The 15,610-nt window shown below is 49.3% G+C and overlaps 1 protein-coding gene across 3 annotated transcripts in view; it reads left to right on the forward strand.

Annotated features, from left to right (window-relative positions):
* The window catches only part of PIGQ (phosphatidylinositol glycan anchor biosynthesis class Q), a 37,998-nt gene that overhangs the window by 15,153 nt on the left and 7,235 nt on the right, over positions 1 to 15,610 (forward strand). For 2 of the 3 annotated variants that reach the window (XM_059484416.1, XM_059484417.1), the window contains exons 5-10: positions 2,583 to 2,709; positions 3,841 to 3,994; positions 6,583 to 6,694; positions 9,176 to 9,256; positions 10,205 to 10,319; positions 14,321 to 14,382. In XM_059484416.1, the coding sequence (XP_059340399.1) occupies positions 2,583 to 2,709; positions 3,841 to 3,994; positions 6,583 to 6,694; positions 9,176 to 9,256; positions 10,205 to 10,319; positions 14,321 to 14,382 (651 nt within the window). The remainder of the gene's footprint in view (positions 1 to 2,582; positions 2,710 to 3,840; positions 3,995 to 6,582; positions 6,695 to 9,175; positions 9,257 to 10,204; positions 10,320 to 14,320; positions 14,383 to 15,610) is intronic. The other variant, XM_059484418.1, reaches the window with a different exon arrangement.

Below are 15,610 nucleotides of genomic sequence, written 5' to 3' on the forward strand. Positions count from 1 at the left end.
CTGGGAGCACAGCCCAACCCCCCGGCTGTCCCCTCCTGTCAGGAGCTGTGCAGAGCCACAAGGTGCCCCCTGAGCCTCCTTTTCTCCAGGCTGAGCCCCTTCCCAGCTCCCTCAGCCCCTCCTGGTGCTCCAGCCCCTTCCCCAGCTCTGTTCCCTGGAGTATCACAGTGCCCTGTGTGTCCTTCTCAAGCCATGTCACATCAGCATTTACCTCTGCACATGGAAACTAGGAAGAAGAGCATGACAGGAAAGAGAATATTTCCACAGTGAGCTCATCTAACCCTGGTTAGCACCAGTCTCTCTCCAGTTTGGTCATGTCCTAGTACCCTGTTATGAAACACTTCCAAACCACTGTATCTGATTTATTAATATGCCCACATTCAGTATTCATGACTGCAGGAGGAGAATCGGACTCACCGTCACCTTTCCTCATTCTGCTTGCTATTGATCAGTCCTAAAATATCTGTCTGGAAAACAACCTGCAAGGTTATGCTCCAGGACTCTTGTTTTGCCCAGCTCAATACCAGCAATGTAGGGCACCTTCCCAGGGCTACGTGCCCCTGCCAGGCTTTAGCAGCACCTCTGGGACTGGCAGCCTCCAGAAATACTCCCTGCTAAAACTCAGCCTTGCTGAAGGACTGCTTTCAAGCATTTAAATATTTCATTAAAATCCCCAAATGCTTTTTCTAAGTTACCAATCCAACACTTTAAATATTAAAAGCAATCTATTTATAAAGCAGCAAATGCTTCTCAGCCACAGAGGTGAGCTCCATGGGATCCAATCAGTCCTGACTTGCAGTGAGACAGATTGAAAAGGAAGGGAATAGAAAGACAAGCCTTTTGGAGAAGTTGAAAATGGAGCCATTAATTTTGCCACTGCATTAAAAGTAAATGTTTACAAACTCATTTTGCCAGCATCTATTGGTTAATAAAGAAAATGGAACCACTCCTTGGAAATATTTTTTTCCACAGGGAAGTTATACACGTGAATGATAAGAAAGTAGGCTACAGTGCATCACTTTAGGGAGTGTGGCTTGGTGGTTCTGCATGTGGGTAGTTTTCAGTGCCCTTCACTTGTGTGGACTGTAAGTGGGATTTTTGGAGAAAGGGGGCTTTTCCTCACAATCTCTGTCCATGTGGGACAGTGTAAGGGGTTACTTCTTCCAGATGTTTTCCCCACCTGTTTGCTGAAGATTATCAGCTCCCTCAGCTCACAGCTTGGTAACTGGTGCTCAGCAATGGTTTCAGCTCAGGGGAGCAGGGCAGGTGTGAAGTTCTGAGGAGAAAAATCACCCAGCTGCAAGGAGAGTGTGGAGTAGTGGAGTGGAGAGATAAAACAAATAAATAACACCAGCCTGGGCTGAAATCACCAGAAAAAGTGAATAACAGCCCTCAGTGAAGAGTCTGGAGCGCACATTTGAGGTAGGGAAGAACAAGCCCAGAGCTGGGGTTGGGTTTTTTCTGCAGCAGTGAAGTGACAGCACATGGGCCTGGAGCAGGTCCAGGGAAGGGAACAGACCTGGGGAAGGGGCTGGAGCACGAGGAGGGGCTGAGGGAGCTGGGAAAGGGGCTCAGCCTGGAGCAAAGGAGGCTCAGGGGGGACCTTGTGGCTCTGCACAGCTCCTGACAGGAGGAGACAGCCAGGGAACAAGGGACAGGACAAGAGGAAAGAGCTTCAAGTTGCATCAGGGGAGGTTTAAGTTGGATATTGGGAAAATTCCTTAATGAAGAGGGTGGTCAGGCACTGTCACAGGCTGCCCAGGATGTGGTGGAGTAACTGAAAGTGTTCAAATGCCATGTGGATGTGGCACTTGGGGATGTAAGTTAGTGCTGCACCGGGCAGTATAAGGTTCATAGGACTTGATGTTAGAGGGCTTTTCCAACCATGATGATTTTCTGATTCAGTGATGTGGGGAGCACCTCCATTCGTGTTTTTCCTCAGTGATTCCAAGGCTGCTTTGTTGCTGGGCTGCCATGAGTACCCATGAAGCCTGCAGAGTGTGATAGGCAAGATCAGGGATATTGTCTAGTACACCACAATGTATCAAGAGAGTGTGTGCACGAAATACATTTATGTAATTCAGTGTTTTCTACCCTGCTCTAAACAAACACAGATTGTTTATAAAAATTAACTCTCTTTTGCCCATTAGTGCACTGCCACCTTCCCCCCTTTTAAAATCCTAACAGCCTTTCCCAAACTCAGCTCTGACTTTTCACTTGACTGTCCCCAGAAGTGGATTTGTGCACCAGCGTTTGCCATCTATTTCCAGAACCCTCGTTACCCCAAGAAATCCCACAGTGCAAGCCTTCCAGAGGTGGCCAGAGGTGACATAATTCCGTGTTCCCAGCACAGAGACCACTGAAGCAATTCAGTTTCCTCTCAGCTGTTGTGTTTGATTCAGTAAGGAGTTAATAAAACTGCATTTCTGATTTAGGTAGCTGTCTGTAAAGCAGCTGTTTGGATTTTTTCACATTGGTTTGAAGGTAGTGGCGGAATACTTGGGGGGGCAGCAGTTAGGGTGCACTGGCCCTGTTCAGTGTGAGTCTGTTCTCTCCATGGCCTGGTTTCCTTGTGCTTGCAGCACGTGGCTGAAGAGCTGCAGGACCTGCTCCAGTGGCTGATGGGAGCCCCAGCTGGACTGAAAATGAACCGAGCCTTGGATCAAGTCTTGGGCCGCTTCTTCCTTTATCACATCCATCTGTGGATCAGTAAGTGAAATTGTTTAACTTTCCAGCCTCCCTTTTCATCTCTTCCCTCTGAGTGTTTAATGTTTGCCTAGAGGTGAGTAATGAATCAAAATGCACTTCTGCAAGTACAGACTTGTCTGGGAGTCTTCCTGCTGTGGGAACTGAAGCCAAAGTTGGATTCCCACACAAGGAATTCATGCATATTAAATAAAGTGCTGGTATTGATGCTCTGCAAGAAGTGTGGATGCTGCTGGGGCTCAGTTCCTTGGTGTCACTGGTGGTGAGTGTCCAAGGGAAGGCGCTGCTGTGAGGGGTTTGTGCTCTTTGCCATGTGAGAGGAGCAGCTCTTGGAATAGGGATGAGAAGTGTGCAAGGATGCAAATGCCAGCCCTGTGCTATCTCAAACTTCAGCTCAGTGCAATTTTATTATTTCAGTTTCTTCCTTGAAATAAAACACTCTTGTTATCCTTGATGGAGGAGTACAGGCATGATGGACATGAACTCCACAGTTATTTTACTGATTTGCTTTGCTTACCAGTCAAGTATGGTCTTGTTTCTGTGACTTTGCCTCACTTTGGTGATGAAAGAGACTGTTTGTCCATACTGCTTTATTTTACAAAAGCCATATGAGGGGGCTTTTGTGGGAAGAGCAGAAAACCAGGAATGGTTGCAGTAAAGGTTGACGTGTACAGTTAAAAATGTACTTAAGAACCTGGACACAAATATAGGAAATCAAATGTTACATCCCTGGAAGTGTTGAAGGCCAGATTGGGTAGGGATTGAAACAACCTGGTCTGGTGCAAGGTGTCCCTGCCCATGGCAGGGGGTGGCACTAAATTATCTTTAAGGTGCCTTGCAACCCAAACCATGCCATGCTAATTCCATGAAATCCCATGTGGAGAATGGTGACTGCTGTGTTCAAGCTGTGCACACTCCTCCCCATCCTCCCAGTGGGCAGAAACTTGGGCAGGAGAGTTTTTGTTGGCCCTCCTAAAGAGAAGATGGCATCTAAAGGAGTTTTCCAGCTGCCCTTCCATGTTGTCATGGCTCTGATTTCTGGAGCAGCGTTCTAGGGCGAGGGGAATCAGCCTTTTGAGAGGGTCAGGAGGGAGATGACCCAGTCAAACACTGACTCTGTGCCATGTCCACCAGGCTACATCCACCTGCTGTCCCCGTTCATTGAGATGATCCTGTGGTACGTGGGGCTGTCGGCCTGCCTGGGGCTGACCGTGGCTCTCTGCATCCTGTCCGACATCATCGCGCTCCTCACCTTCCACATCTACTGCTTCTATGTCTACGGGGCCAGGTGAGTCCCCTCCCTCTCTGGGCTGTGTTTGGAAACCCCTCAGGCTGTGTGGAGCATTCAGTCCTGGTGTAGTTCTCCTGAATTCACTTTTTAACCCACAGTAATTTCTTGCAGTCTTTTTTAAGCCTGTAGAAGTGATGGCCACAGCAGTGCAAGCAAGCCATGTTTCATTTCTCCTCCATTTAGATATTTATCTGTTGTGGTAGTGACCTGGAAAAATGAAACTGCATGACAGGCAGAGGACAAGAAAGCAGCTCACCCCATCCCTTTGATCCAGCTCATAGTACTCTCCTCCATTCACCCTGCTAGAGATTTGGAGGGGAACTGGAGAAGATGAGGAGGACAGGGGAACCCCTGCAGTTTAGGAGAACCCCCAAAATCCCTATCTCTGCCCTGCTTCAGAGGTCCTTGCCTGCACTGTGGAGCACAGGTGGCAGGTTTGGGGTTACAGAGGGTCTGTGACACTATCCTGGTGTCATTGTCTCAAAGGTCCCATGGCCTGAGAGCTGGGCAGAGGCTCTGAATGAGCAGGGGGGACTGCAAGGGGCTTTGGGGCACATCTAGGGCATATTGGGCTTCCTGTGCAAGAGGTGCCCATCACTGTGCTCTGTTCCTGCTCTCCTCTTACTTGTGCTGCACCAAGGAGTCCCACAGGCCACAGGATGTGCTTGCCAGGGAGATGGGATGGATAGAAGAGATAAAGGACCTTTTGCCTTATTAAGTACAGAATGGCCATTGTCTCTCCTCAGACTTTACACAGGAAACAGCACAAGAAATAGTAAATCTTTAGATATGGGTAGTTTAGGGGATGGTTGGAAATATTGAGACCTGATTGATGAGCCAGGTCTGTTGTGAGCATAGGTCACACACCCAGAATCAGTAATGTCAGGAGTGGGAGGTCTCTTCCCAACTCCTCTAATCACTGGAATTTCTGTGTGGGTCTGGGAGGAATGGCCTTGCTCATCCTGGTTGTGCAGAGTGGTAGTAGGAAGCAGGAAAAGCATTTTGTCAGCTGATTGTTCTTCCCTGGAGCTGCAGGGAGCCAGCCTACCTGTCTTGTGTTTGTCAGAAGTACAGAGTGTACAGCTGTGTGCTGTCCCCGTGGAGAGTCAGGAAGAGTCAGCAGTCACCCACAGCCAGCACAGCCCCTTCAATTCCTGCAGCTGGCAGGAGGAAGGATTTGCTGGTTCAGGTGCTGGTGATGCCTGAGATCCCCTGTGGAGCAAACACAGAGTGAAACGAGGGCAGGAATGTGTGTGCAGGCAGCAGGGCAGGTGGGGCAGGTGCCACTGCAGCAGCACCCACTGGGTGTCATGTCAGGGGTGCAGGGAGAGCCTGGCCTTAGTCAGAGCCATGGGCAGGTGTGTGCCAGACCCTGGAGGAGCTGTCCTGGGCTCCCTCCTGCTAGGGATTAGTGCACCAAGCTGTGCCTGCCCGTCTGGAGGCACCCTGCCAATTCCTTGAAGCAGTTGGTGTTCCTCAAACCAGATTCTTCTCTTGGATAAGACTCCTTACCTCTGCTTTCACATTGCTGCTGTGAAGTCTGAGCAGCCTCCACACCTTAGCTAGCCTGGTTTGCCAGTCTGGCTTTTGCAGCTCAGGCTTTCTCAGACTCTGTTCTGCCCCACACATTGGCCATGTACCCTTTCTTTACATCCCTGTGTGTTGGCACTGCTGCCCAGGGCACTTTGTGCCTCCTCTCCATCGCAAGGGCTCTTTCTTCCTTGCTGTTACTCCATAAAGAGGTGTCTTTTTCCCACCCCTTGTCACCTCAAGCTTCCCTCACTGTTGTGATTTTCTGTGAGGGAAGTAGCTCCAAGTCTCATAGCACCAAATTCTGAAAGCCTAAGGAAGGGATGCAGTAGGGGCCACCAAGCATTTCACTGGTCTCTTCCCACTCTTAAGGATTTGTAGAGCTGTGGGCTACTAGGGATGCTTCAGGGGCTCCACTCCTCTCCCTTGTGTCTCTGCTGCAGAGGCACAATTGCATTGCATTGACTCAGGTGTGGGGGTAATATCTTGGCCAGCTGTGTCTGGAAGGGTCTGAAGGCAGGGGAAGGGACAGATCTGAACTGGGGAGACACAGGTGACCTTGGGGAAATAGACCTGCTGGTTCTTCTCAGAGAATCATGGAATGGTTTGGGTGGGAAGGGGCCTTAAAGCTCATCTCCTGCCATGGCAGGGACACCTTCCACTACCCCAGCTGCTCCAAGTCCCATCCATCCTGGTCATGGCCACTTCTGGGGATCCAGGGGCAGCCACAGCTTCTCTGGGCACCCTGTGCCAGGGCCTCAGCACCCTTTTGCTGCAGGGAAGGTGTTGCCATGAGGCTGGTGGTTGCTGCATGTCCATGGCATGGCCATAGCCCTGCAGTGGCCCAGAGCTGGCTGCAGCAGCCCCGTGCCAGGGAGCAGCCCAGACAGGCTTGACTGAGCCATGGGGGTTTATCTGCAGCATTCCCAGAGTATTTTTTTTGCCCCCCCTGGCTCTGCAGGTGGGTGAGTGGGTGTGGGGCTGTGCTGGTGACAGCTGGGTGCTGCTGGAGCTGGGAGCTGCCAGCTGTGCTGCAGAGTCTTCTCTTTGCTCAGGCTCTACTGCCTGAAGATCTACGGCCTGTCCTCTCTGTGGCGCCTGTTCCGGGGCAAGAAGTGGAACGTGCTGCGGCAGCGGGTGGATTCCTGCTCCTACGACCTGGACCAGGTAGTGCCACAGCCCTGGGGACACCCCAGGGTACTGCCCTCAGTGATGCCCTCCCTCCTGCTCTGACTGATACTGGGACACAGACACAGGAGCCTTTGTGGTGGCCAGAACAAGGACATGTCCCAACGCTCTGAGCCCACGGCTCTTCTGCTGCCTTACAGCACTCCTTGACTGCCTGCAGCACCCCTTCATTGCCATGGACTCCTTCCCTGCCCTCCAACACCCCTTCCTTACCTGCAGCAGTTCTTCCCTTCCCTATACCACTTCCATTCCCTGCACCCCTCCCCTTCCCTGCAGTGCCTCTTCCCTGCCCTGCACTCCTTTGTTTCACCTCTTCCCTATCCTGCACTCTATCCCTGCTCTCCAGCATCCCATCCCACCCATCCCATCCCATCCCATCCCATCCCATCCCATCCCATCCCATCCCATCCCATCCCATCCCATCCCACCCATCCCATCCCATCCCATCCCATCCCATCCCATCCCATCCCATCCCCTCCCATCCCATCCCATCCCATCCCATCCCATCCCATCCCATCCCATCCCCTCCCATCCCATCCCATCCCATCCCCTCCCATCCCATCCCATCCCATCCCATCCCATCCCCTCCCATCCCATCCCATCCCATGCCATGCCATCCCATCCCATCCCATCCCCTCCCGTCCCGTCCCGTCCCGTCCCATCCCACCCATCCCATCCCATCCCATCCCATCCCATCCCATCCCATCCCATCCCATCCCATCCCATCCCATCCCATCCCACCCATCCCATCCCATCCCATCCCATCCCATCCCCTCCCATCCCCTCCCATCCCGTCCCGTCCCATCCCCTCCCATCCCATCCCATCCCCTCCCATCCCATCCCATCCATCCCACCCCATCCCATCCCCACCCTGCAGGCTGAGCTGTGCTGGGTGCTGCAGATGCCGGAGCTCTGAGCCTGGAGTGGCAGTGGGGGAGGGCTGGAGGCAGTGGGAAATGTGGTGCCCAGCAGTGTTGCCACAGTAACAGCCGTGGCAGCGTTTCTATTAAAAGGCCCTGTTTCATTCACGTTGTGCTGGAGCCTGGCCCACACACTCTCGCTCAGGCAGAGGCAGTTCTTTGTGAAGTGCTGTAAGCTCTTTTTAATTTCTGAAATGCCATGCAAAAGTCCAACAGAGACTGAACTGCTGCAGGCCAGCAGCTGCAAACATCACTGAAATAATACAATAATATTTGGAAACTTGCAGGGTCAGCTCCTCTTTCTATTACAACAGATAACCTTGAGCTTCTTGCACCACAGCTGAGAGCTGGTTTCTGTTTCTTTGGTGATTAAAAGCCTCTGTGCCAGGTTTGCATCATCTCCTCCCTGTGTACTTTGAGGAGAATTGGTTTGGCACTTGAGGCTTCATCCTGCTGCTCTGGAGACCAGAGGGAATTGTGTTGCTGGCCGGGTAGGAAGAGACATTCAAAGCAGACCTAAAAGACTCTTGGAGGTTTAAACAACTGCAGTGGAGTGATAGGAGAAAGGGGAAACAACTGCTGTGAGGAGAATGGATTGGGTTGTGATTTATTCCTGGTTACATCCCTAAAGCTGTGGTGCTGATCCACCTCTGTGCTGTGGCTGCTGGGTTGTTTTCTTTCATGACATCCTGCAGCCAGGGTCCCTTTTTGCAGAGGTTGCAGTGCCCTGTTCTTCTGTGGCCTCTCTCATCTGGAAGTGGTAGCTGGAAATAGAAGAGTCAGGTTCCTGTTTGGTATAAATCTGAATTCTCCCACTTGGAATTATTTAGACCTACGCCAACCTACGCTGGCCCAGAATAAAAATAACTTTTTCTGTGGGCAGTGGAGCTAATGGCACCTCCTTCCTTAGGGATTTTTCTCCTGCATCCTCTAAATATTGCTCCCTGACTCCAGCTTCTCTCCCACCTTCCCACTGAGCAAGAAACAGAATTCCTGTGGCTGGAAGCTCAGCCAGTTGCTGCTGGGAATGTTTATCACAAATAATTCTGTTAGGTTTGCACCAGGTGCCTGCACTGCTAAAACAAGGAGGAACAAAAGTACTTCTCAGTTCTTTCCAGAATTCCCATTCAAATTACCACTTCTTTGTTATTTTCCACATTTCTCTGGTAAAATCTGGTCAGTGGCTCTAAAACTTTTGGGGACAGAGAATGGAAAAATTGCAAGATCAGTTAAGTCTAGTTTCCTAAGGAAGCTGGCCTGAAATGGGAAATCTTGAATGTTGTCTGTAAAGGAAAAGTGCTGTCAGGATCCAGCTTTTATCTTTCCAAATGTACTCCCATAATAAGGAGTGTTGAAGAAGGTCCAGTGAGAGGGGAAATACTGAAAATATCCAAGATAACAGCATTATTCCCATAGGCAAGATAAAAACACATTGAGAAGTCCTGCAAACTTCTATTGCCTCAGAGTCTCCTATTTTTTATTTGTAATGTATTTTATTTTACCATTGCTCTGCTCATGATTGTGTTTCCTTTTTCCCTAGTTATTTATTGGCACTTTGCTGTTCACAATCCTGCTGTTCCTTCTGCCTACAACTGCACTGTATTATTTGGTGTTTACCCTGGTAAGATTTAACCCTTGAAACAAGTCAAACACTCTCTTCTGAGGTAGTAAAAAATGGTTTCCTAGACATTTATGGTCATCCATAAAGAAAATAAAAATGTGGATGTCTTAGGAAGGATTCTCTCACATCAGCTCAGGTTTGTATTTTTCCAAAGGAAATTCCCAGCAAATCCTGTCCACAAGACAAACTGTTCTCTTTACTTTCTCTCAGAAGTTGATGTTTCTGTCCACATCTGTGGTGATGGCCTCTCTAGTCTGATCCAGAACTTTTTTTCCAGGGAATTAACTTGCTGTATTAAATGTTTTCAGCCAAGCTTTCCTCAGGGGTTTGAAACTTCTTTATTTTTTTTCCTTCCCCCAACATGACCAGTCCTCTCCACAGTCTGCCCAGAGCCAAATTTTCCACAGACAGTGGCCATCACATGCTTTCAGCATCTTTTTTGAGCCCTCTCTTTTCAGATGAGCTTGGCAGCAGAAAATAACTGCATTGTGACAAAAGGAGGTGCTTTATGCAGGGACAGAAAACACAGAGCAGGAAGCTCATTTCTGCCTTGCTTAAGCTCTACGTGGGGTTTCTCCAGGCTGAAATGAGCAGTTGCAGCTCACTGTTGGAGAGAGGAAAATTTACATTCACTGGTACACAGTGATGGAATTGACTCAAAGTGGGAGAATTTGGGCTTCCTTTCCAACTGTGGCTGTTGAAAGTGGAATAGTTCTCATGTCCTTGCAGGTCACAGCTTCTCTAGCTGTAGGAGCTTCATTCCAGTTACCCCTTAAACCCAGACTGGTGAGGACACAGGGTCTGGATGCTCAGCACTTCCAGCCATCACACCCACTTTGGGAGGCCTTAGCTTAGCACACAGCAGTGTTAGATCCAAGCTCAGCTCAGGAATTTACAAGTGTTTAATCTCCTGTTTCCTGAGATGTTCTGTCAAACTGGTTTTTGCAGCTCCGCTTGCTGGTGGTGATTGTGCAGGGCCTCATACACTTGCTGGTGGACCTGATTGACTCCCTGCCTCTTTATTCCCTCATCCTTCGCCTCTGCAGATCCTACAGGCTCGCAGGTGAGTCCCTCAGCTCTGCCCCTGCAGCACTTCAAGCATTTTGCATTATGTGCTTGATTTTGGTGCACTGGGTCACTCCTGGATTGAGGATGCAGTGGGGGTAGGGAAGAACCCAAGGCTTGAGTTGTGCAGGTGTCGCTGCTGTGAACCAGTTCCTGCAAGGAGCAGGATGAGGATGTCAATGGAAAGAAATCTGAACCTGAAGCAGAATCTGGAGAACCTTTAGAAAGTCCTTGGCCACTAAAAATTGCATCCAAACAAGCACCATATAAACAAGGTCATATTTTATTGCAGTTCCAGACTACCAGGTCAGGTAAAACTTCTGTGAGTCAAACATAGCATTGAGCTGTGCCAGGGCAGGTTCAGGTTGGATCTCAGGAAAGGTTCTTCCCCCAGAGGGTGCTGGCACTGCCCAGGCTGCCCAGGGAATGGGCACAGCCCCGGGGCTGCCAGAGCTCCAGGAGAGCTTGGACAGCGCTGCCAGGGATGCCCAGGGTGGGATTGTTGGGGGGTCTGTGCAGGGACAGGAGCTGGGCTGGATGATCCTTGTCCCTTCCAAATCAGGATATTACATAGTTCTGTAAAACAAGCTCGTAACTTTGGGTGTTTGGCCTCTGAAACAAGCCAGATCACAAAAATACTTGGAATATCAGCTGTTCCAAAGGGTTGGATCTGCAGTGGTTGCAAATCAATGGAGCTCTTTCAGTTCTATGCTGACTTTGACTGGCTGAAGCCCTGGTGTTTGGATGAATTTCAAAGCTCTGGGCAGAGTTCAGATAATCATTCCCTTTTTGCGACTAATCTGTCACCATTTTGAAACCAGTCATTGTTTTTTCACTTTGGATAACCATAAACCAGGGCTGGCACCAGAGTAAGGACCCATTTTGGAATGCCTTTGACTGTCCACAGCTATGGTTGATCTAGTTACAGTCAAGCACATCTAAATTATTATCTCCCATCCTTTTAAAGAGCATGCAGCAGGAATTTAGCATAGAAGAAAGAGCTTGATCATCAGTAAACCAAGGCCAGTCATCAAAGGCAGAGGAAGCTCGAGGCAACCTCAGCAGCTTTGTCTGCTGGAGCACTGCCAGGCTCAGCTTTGGGAAGGTAGAGCTGAGCTCTGTTACCAACTCTGGTGCTTTTCCATGGGAGCCTTCAGCAGGTTCCTGTGAATTTCCGGGCAGAAACCTCTTAAACCCTTCAGGGCTGTCTTTGGGGAACCAGAGATGCTGAAGAAACCTGACCCAGTAATGTGCAGGATGTAGGGCAGGAGGAAATCCCGGTGCCACTGAGAGGTTTCACACCACGAATTCCTTTAGGTTATGTAAGGCCACAGGTTACTTCTCCTCATTCCTGTTCAGCCAGGTCTCTGCTGCAGGAAGCAAGCCCCCACCTGAGCAGGGATTGACTTCTCAGCTGTGTTCCTTAACTGGCACTGCTGCCTGTGAGAGGAAGAGGCATCTCTGAGCAGTTCTGCAGCCTGTGTCCCTGCCCCAGCACAAAACTGTGGCATGGCAACAGGAACAGATGGAGCAGTTGAATCCAACTCAGAGGACTTGAGAGAGTACACATCACATGGTGTGCTCACTGCTGAGGTGCTGCCTCCCTTGTCAGACTCAGAACTTGGAGAAGACATCCTCTGGCAGGTGTTGGGGCAGCTGATTTACAAGCACCATCAAGATGGTTCTACCAACATGAATGAATAGTTTTTGCTGGTGGAAAGGGAGTTGAATTCATTGTGGCATGTGGCCTCCAAGTTCTTTGATTCAGTGTCTGAACTGACAAAATATTTCACTGATGAAGGCCAGGCCAGGGGTAGGTGAATGATCCATCCACACACAGAAACTAAATGCATTTTTTTTCTTTCTGTGCATCCAAATTGACATATTTATGACTTCCAAAAGCCTGTCTTATCTAGATCACAAGCTGATGTCCTCTGTGCACCCAGTGCCAGCTCAAGGGGTGCCAGCTTGGTTGGGATGTGGATTCACAGCATGAAGAAAGGAACAGCAGGGGTTTCAGGGCTCTCAGAGTGCCCACACACAGGTTACCAGCATTGTTTGATTGTGAACAGGCCAGCTTGTTTTTCCTGTACTTCCCTTTCCCAACATTCACAGTGGAATTGTCCCAAAACCTGTTGGGACAGGTTTTGTCACAGTCCTGCTGGACCTGCCACAATTGCTGGAGTACAAACCCTCACTTGAGTGTGCTGTCATGTGAAACAAAGCAAATGAATCCATGTCCTGAGCTCTCCTGTGCCATTGCTGAGGCCTTTGTACAGGGAAAGCAGAGCCCTGAGCTCTGGAGCTGGCTGGAAGTCAGGGAATAGTTCAGGTTCTTCTGTGCTGGAGTGATCTGCAGGAACCTGAGCCTTCCCCTCTTCCTGTGAGGAGGGAACTGCTCAGAGTCCTGAGCTCTGCAGTCACCTGCAGGTCATTCTAAAATGAATTTATAGCCTTTTTGTGCTCGTGTTTTCTTAGAAGTTTAAGACTCTTGAGCAATTAAATAATCTAATTAAGAAAGTGTTGGCTTGTATCTTGAGAAGGGAGCTGTGTGGCCAGGACCTAGAGAAGCAGCATTTGCTGGGATAATGGATTACTGTTCTGGGGTCAGACTCCAGAGTGCCCAAGCACATATCTGAACCTTCAGTGCCTGCTTGTTTCTGTCTCTTTGTGACAAAGTTTGCCAGAAAAGTAGTTCCTGGAATGGCTTAGACACTTCCTCATAGCCAAAGCTCTGTGAATCACATTGAGCACATTGGTCATCCAGCACATTTGCTTGTTGAGGCCCAGGGTACTCAAACATCTATTTCAAGCCATGGGGGAAGCCCCTCTATCAATATAATCCAGCAAAATGCAGATAAATCCCTCCTGTCCTGGACAGAAAAAGTTTTATGATTTGGGGAGAGAGTTTAAACCAGAGCTGTGTGCTGGAGAAAAGCATTCTATCCCAGGAGTGAACTGTATGATTTTAATTAATTCAAAGCTTTAGGGAAAAGAGAAAACATTTTGGTTTTTCAGTGTTCAAGAGTCATAGAGATTCTGCAGCAATGGCACTTACACTTTCAATGGTGAGCAGTGTTACTCTGTTTGTGGTCCTGTCAGTGTTTGATCTGTGCCTTAGTCTTGGCTCATCTTCTTACCTGCAGGAAAGAATAACAGGGCATGCTTGGCTGGAACAGGTTTGCAGAGATGGATTGGTGATTTTATTTCTGTGAAGTAATTTGACATCTTTGTAAGAAAAATGCCTCTCTGGTCCAAGCTGTTAACTTTGAAACATTGTATTAAATCTGTGTGTGCGCTGTGTCACCCTTGGAATCCAAGATCTTTCCTATTTATCTTTACAGTATCAGCAATGAGGCAAATCCAAGAGAAAATAGGAAAGTGGCAGGTTGGATGGGGTTAGCCTCTTAAAAACATTGGATGCTGGGATTAATGGGCAGGGATTGTTTGAAACGTTTCAGTGCCTCCAGGTCAGCCACTTCCCTCCCTCAGCCTGAACAAGGGACAGATTTGCACTGTCCACATGAGCACAAATTAAAGGTGGGCTCTCTGCCTGCTGCTAACATGGAGTTCCCATTTTGATGGAAGTTTGGGGAAAGTGGAAGGTTTTTCCAGTCACTCTACCATCCTCAGGTCTGGCTGGCTCATTTCTAGGCTTTGTGCTTGCCCTAGGACTGAGTTTTCAAGCTGGAGGTGGGAGGGGTTACTTTTAATGGAGCTGTGACATTAGGCTTAAAGCATTGGAGAGACAATCCATGCTTCCTGTTGAAAATGGGGAATGTTCCCAAATCCAGAAAGGTTGAAGACAGTTTCTAGGGAATCAGTGCTCAGCCAACAGCACTGGGCAGCAAATTCATGGTCTGTGCTCCAGGCATTGAACCATGGAATACCCTGAGTGGGAAAGGACCACAAGGATCATCGAGTCCAACTCCTGGCCCTGCACAGGACACCCCAACAATCCCCCCATGGGTTTGCTTTCCTTGTTTTGTGTCTTTGCAGCTGGAGTGAAGTTCAGAGTCCTTGAGCAGCAGGATGGAAAACCTCTACGTCTCCTGATGCAGGTAAGGCCCCTGTGCCTTCCCCCAGAGTGACCCCAGCCCCTCTGTGCTGCTCCCACTGAAAGGCTCCACTTCAACATTATCAGCTCTAAAATGCTGAAACAAGGGAAATAATCTCGTGTTGCTGTGGCTGGCTGCTGCTTTCTGTGCTTGTGTCCTGTTTGGAGGAAATGCAGTGCCCTGGATGGTGTGAGGTGAAATGCAGAAGGGTAGAAGGAGAAGCACAGAGCTGTGTTACTTCTGGGACTCATGCCATTATCACCTCCTGCCTCTGTGCAGCTTCATTTCATAATTGCTGACACTGGGAGAAGAAAAAGAAGGCAGAATGAAGCAGCAGGAAAAGCTCTTCCCCTCCAGTGGTGCTGGAAAGCTTTGGCTGCTCCATGAGAGAGCAGAATGAGAGCCTGGGCAAGATGAGAGAGGAAAGGGCCTCCTGCTTTTCTCCAGAGTTGCCCTGGTGAGGGGTATGGGCACAGCTCACCTGTGCTTTTGTAACCCCCCCATTCCATGCTCTGGCATCAAAGATACTAAAGGAAATTATCTTCTGAAAAGAAATGAGGTGTTGGCAGCAGGGAAGTTCTCCTTACACTTTCAGGAGTGAAATTTCCATCTCCTGACCCAGCAGGAACACAGCCATGTCCCAGAGAGGCTTTTCTTGCTCTCTGCATCCTAAAGAGGAGAGGCTGCCAGTAGTGTATAACACTTATAAAAGCACTTGGACACTGGGGGAGTGAGTGGGAAAGATTTAATTGCAGCTTCTCAGTCCTTTTGCTTTTTCCATCACTGTCCCACCCAATTTCAGCAAAGGTCAGGCTAGCAGGGAACCAGCAAACCAGCTAGTAGCAATTCCAGAGGGAATCCTTTCTACAGATGTCCTCTGGGGCAAAACCAGCATTCTCTGAGCAAGCTGTCTTCCCAGCTCCTGCCTTTCAGTGGGATTGTGGTGTAAGAACCAAAATCTGCCATCCTCTATGGCCAGGAGACTCCAGAGAAAGGAAACCAGACACCAGAGATGAGGCATAGGAGGTGCTGAGCAGAGGCTTTGGCATCAGTGTGTGTGAGATGAGGTGGATGGACTCTCCAGAGAGAAAAGACCACGACTTAAAGAGCAAAGGCAATGAGTCATATGACTGTGATGAATTTTCTTTGGACCACTGCAGGAAGATCCATTTTCTATCTGGAATATAGCACAAGTCATCACTCAAGAGGTGGAAGTGCTGCTGTAGATGTC

The sequence above is a fragment of the Ammospiza nelsoni genome, chromosome 17 (genome assembly GCF_027579445.1).
Source record: "Ammospiza nelsoni isolate bAmmNel1 chromosome 17, bAmmNel1.pri, whole genome shotgun sequence".
Lineage (NCBI taxonomy): Eukaryota > Metazoa > Chordata > Aves > Passeriformes > Passerellidae > Ammospiza > Ammospiza nelsoni.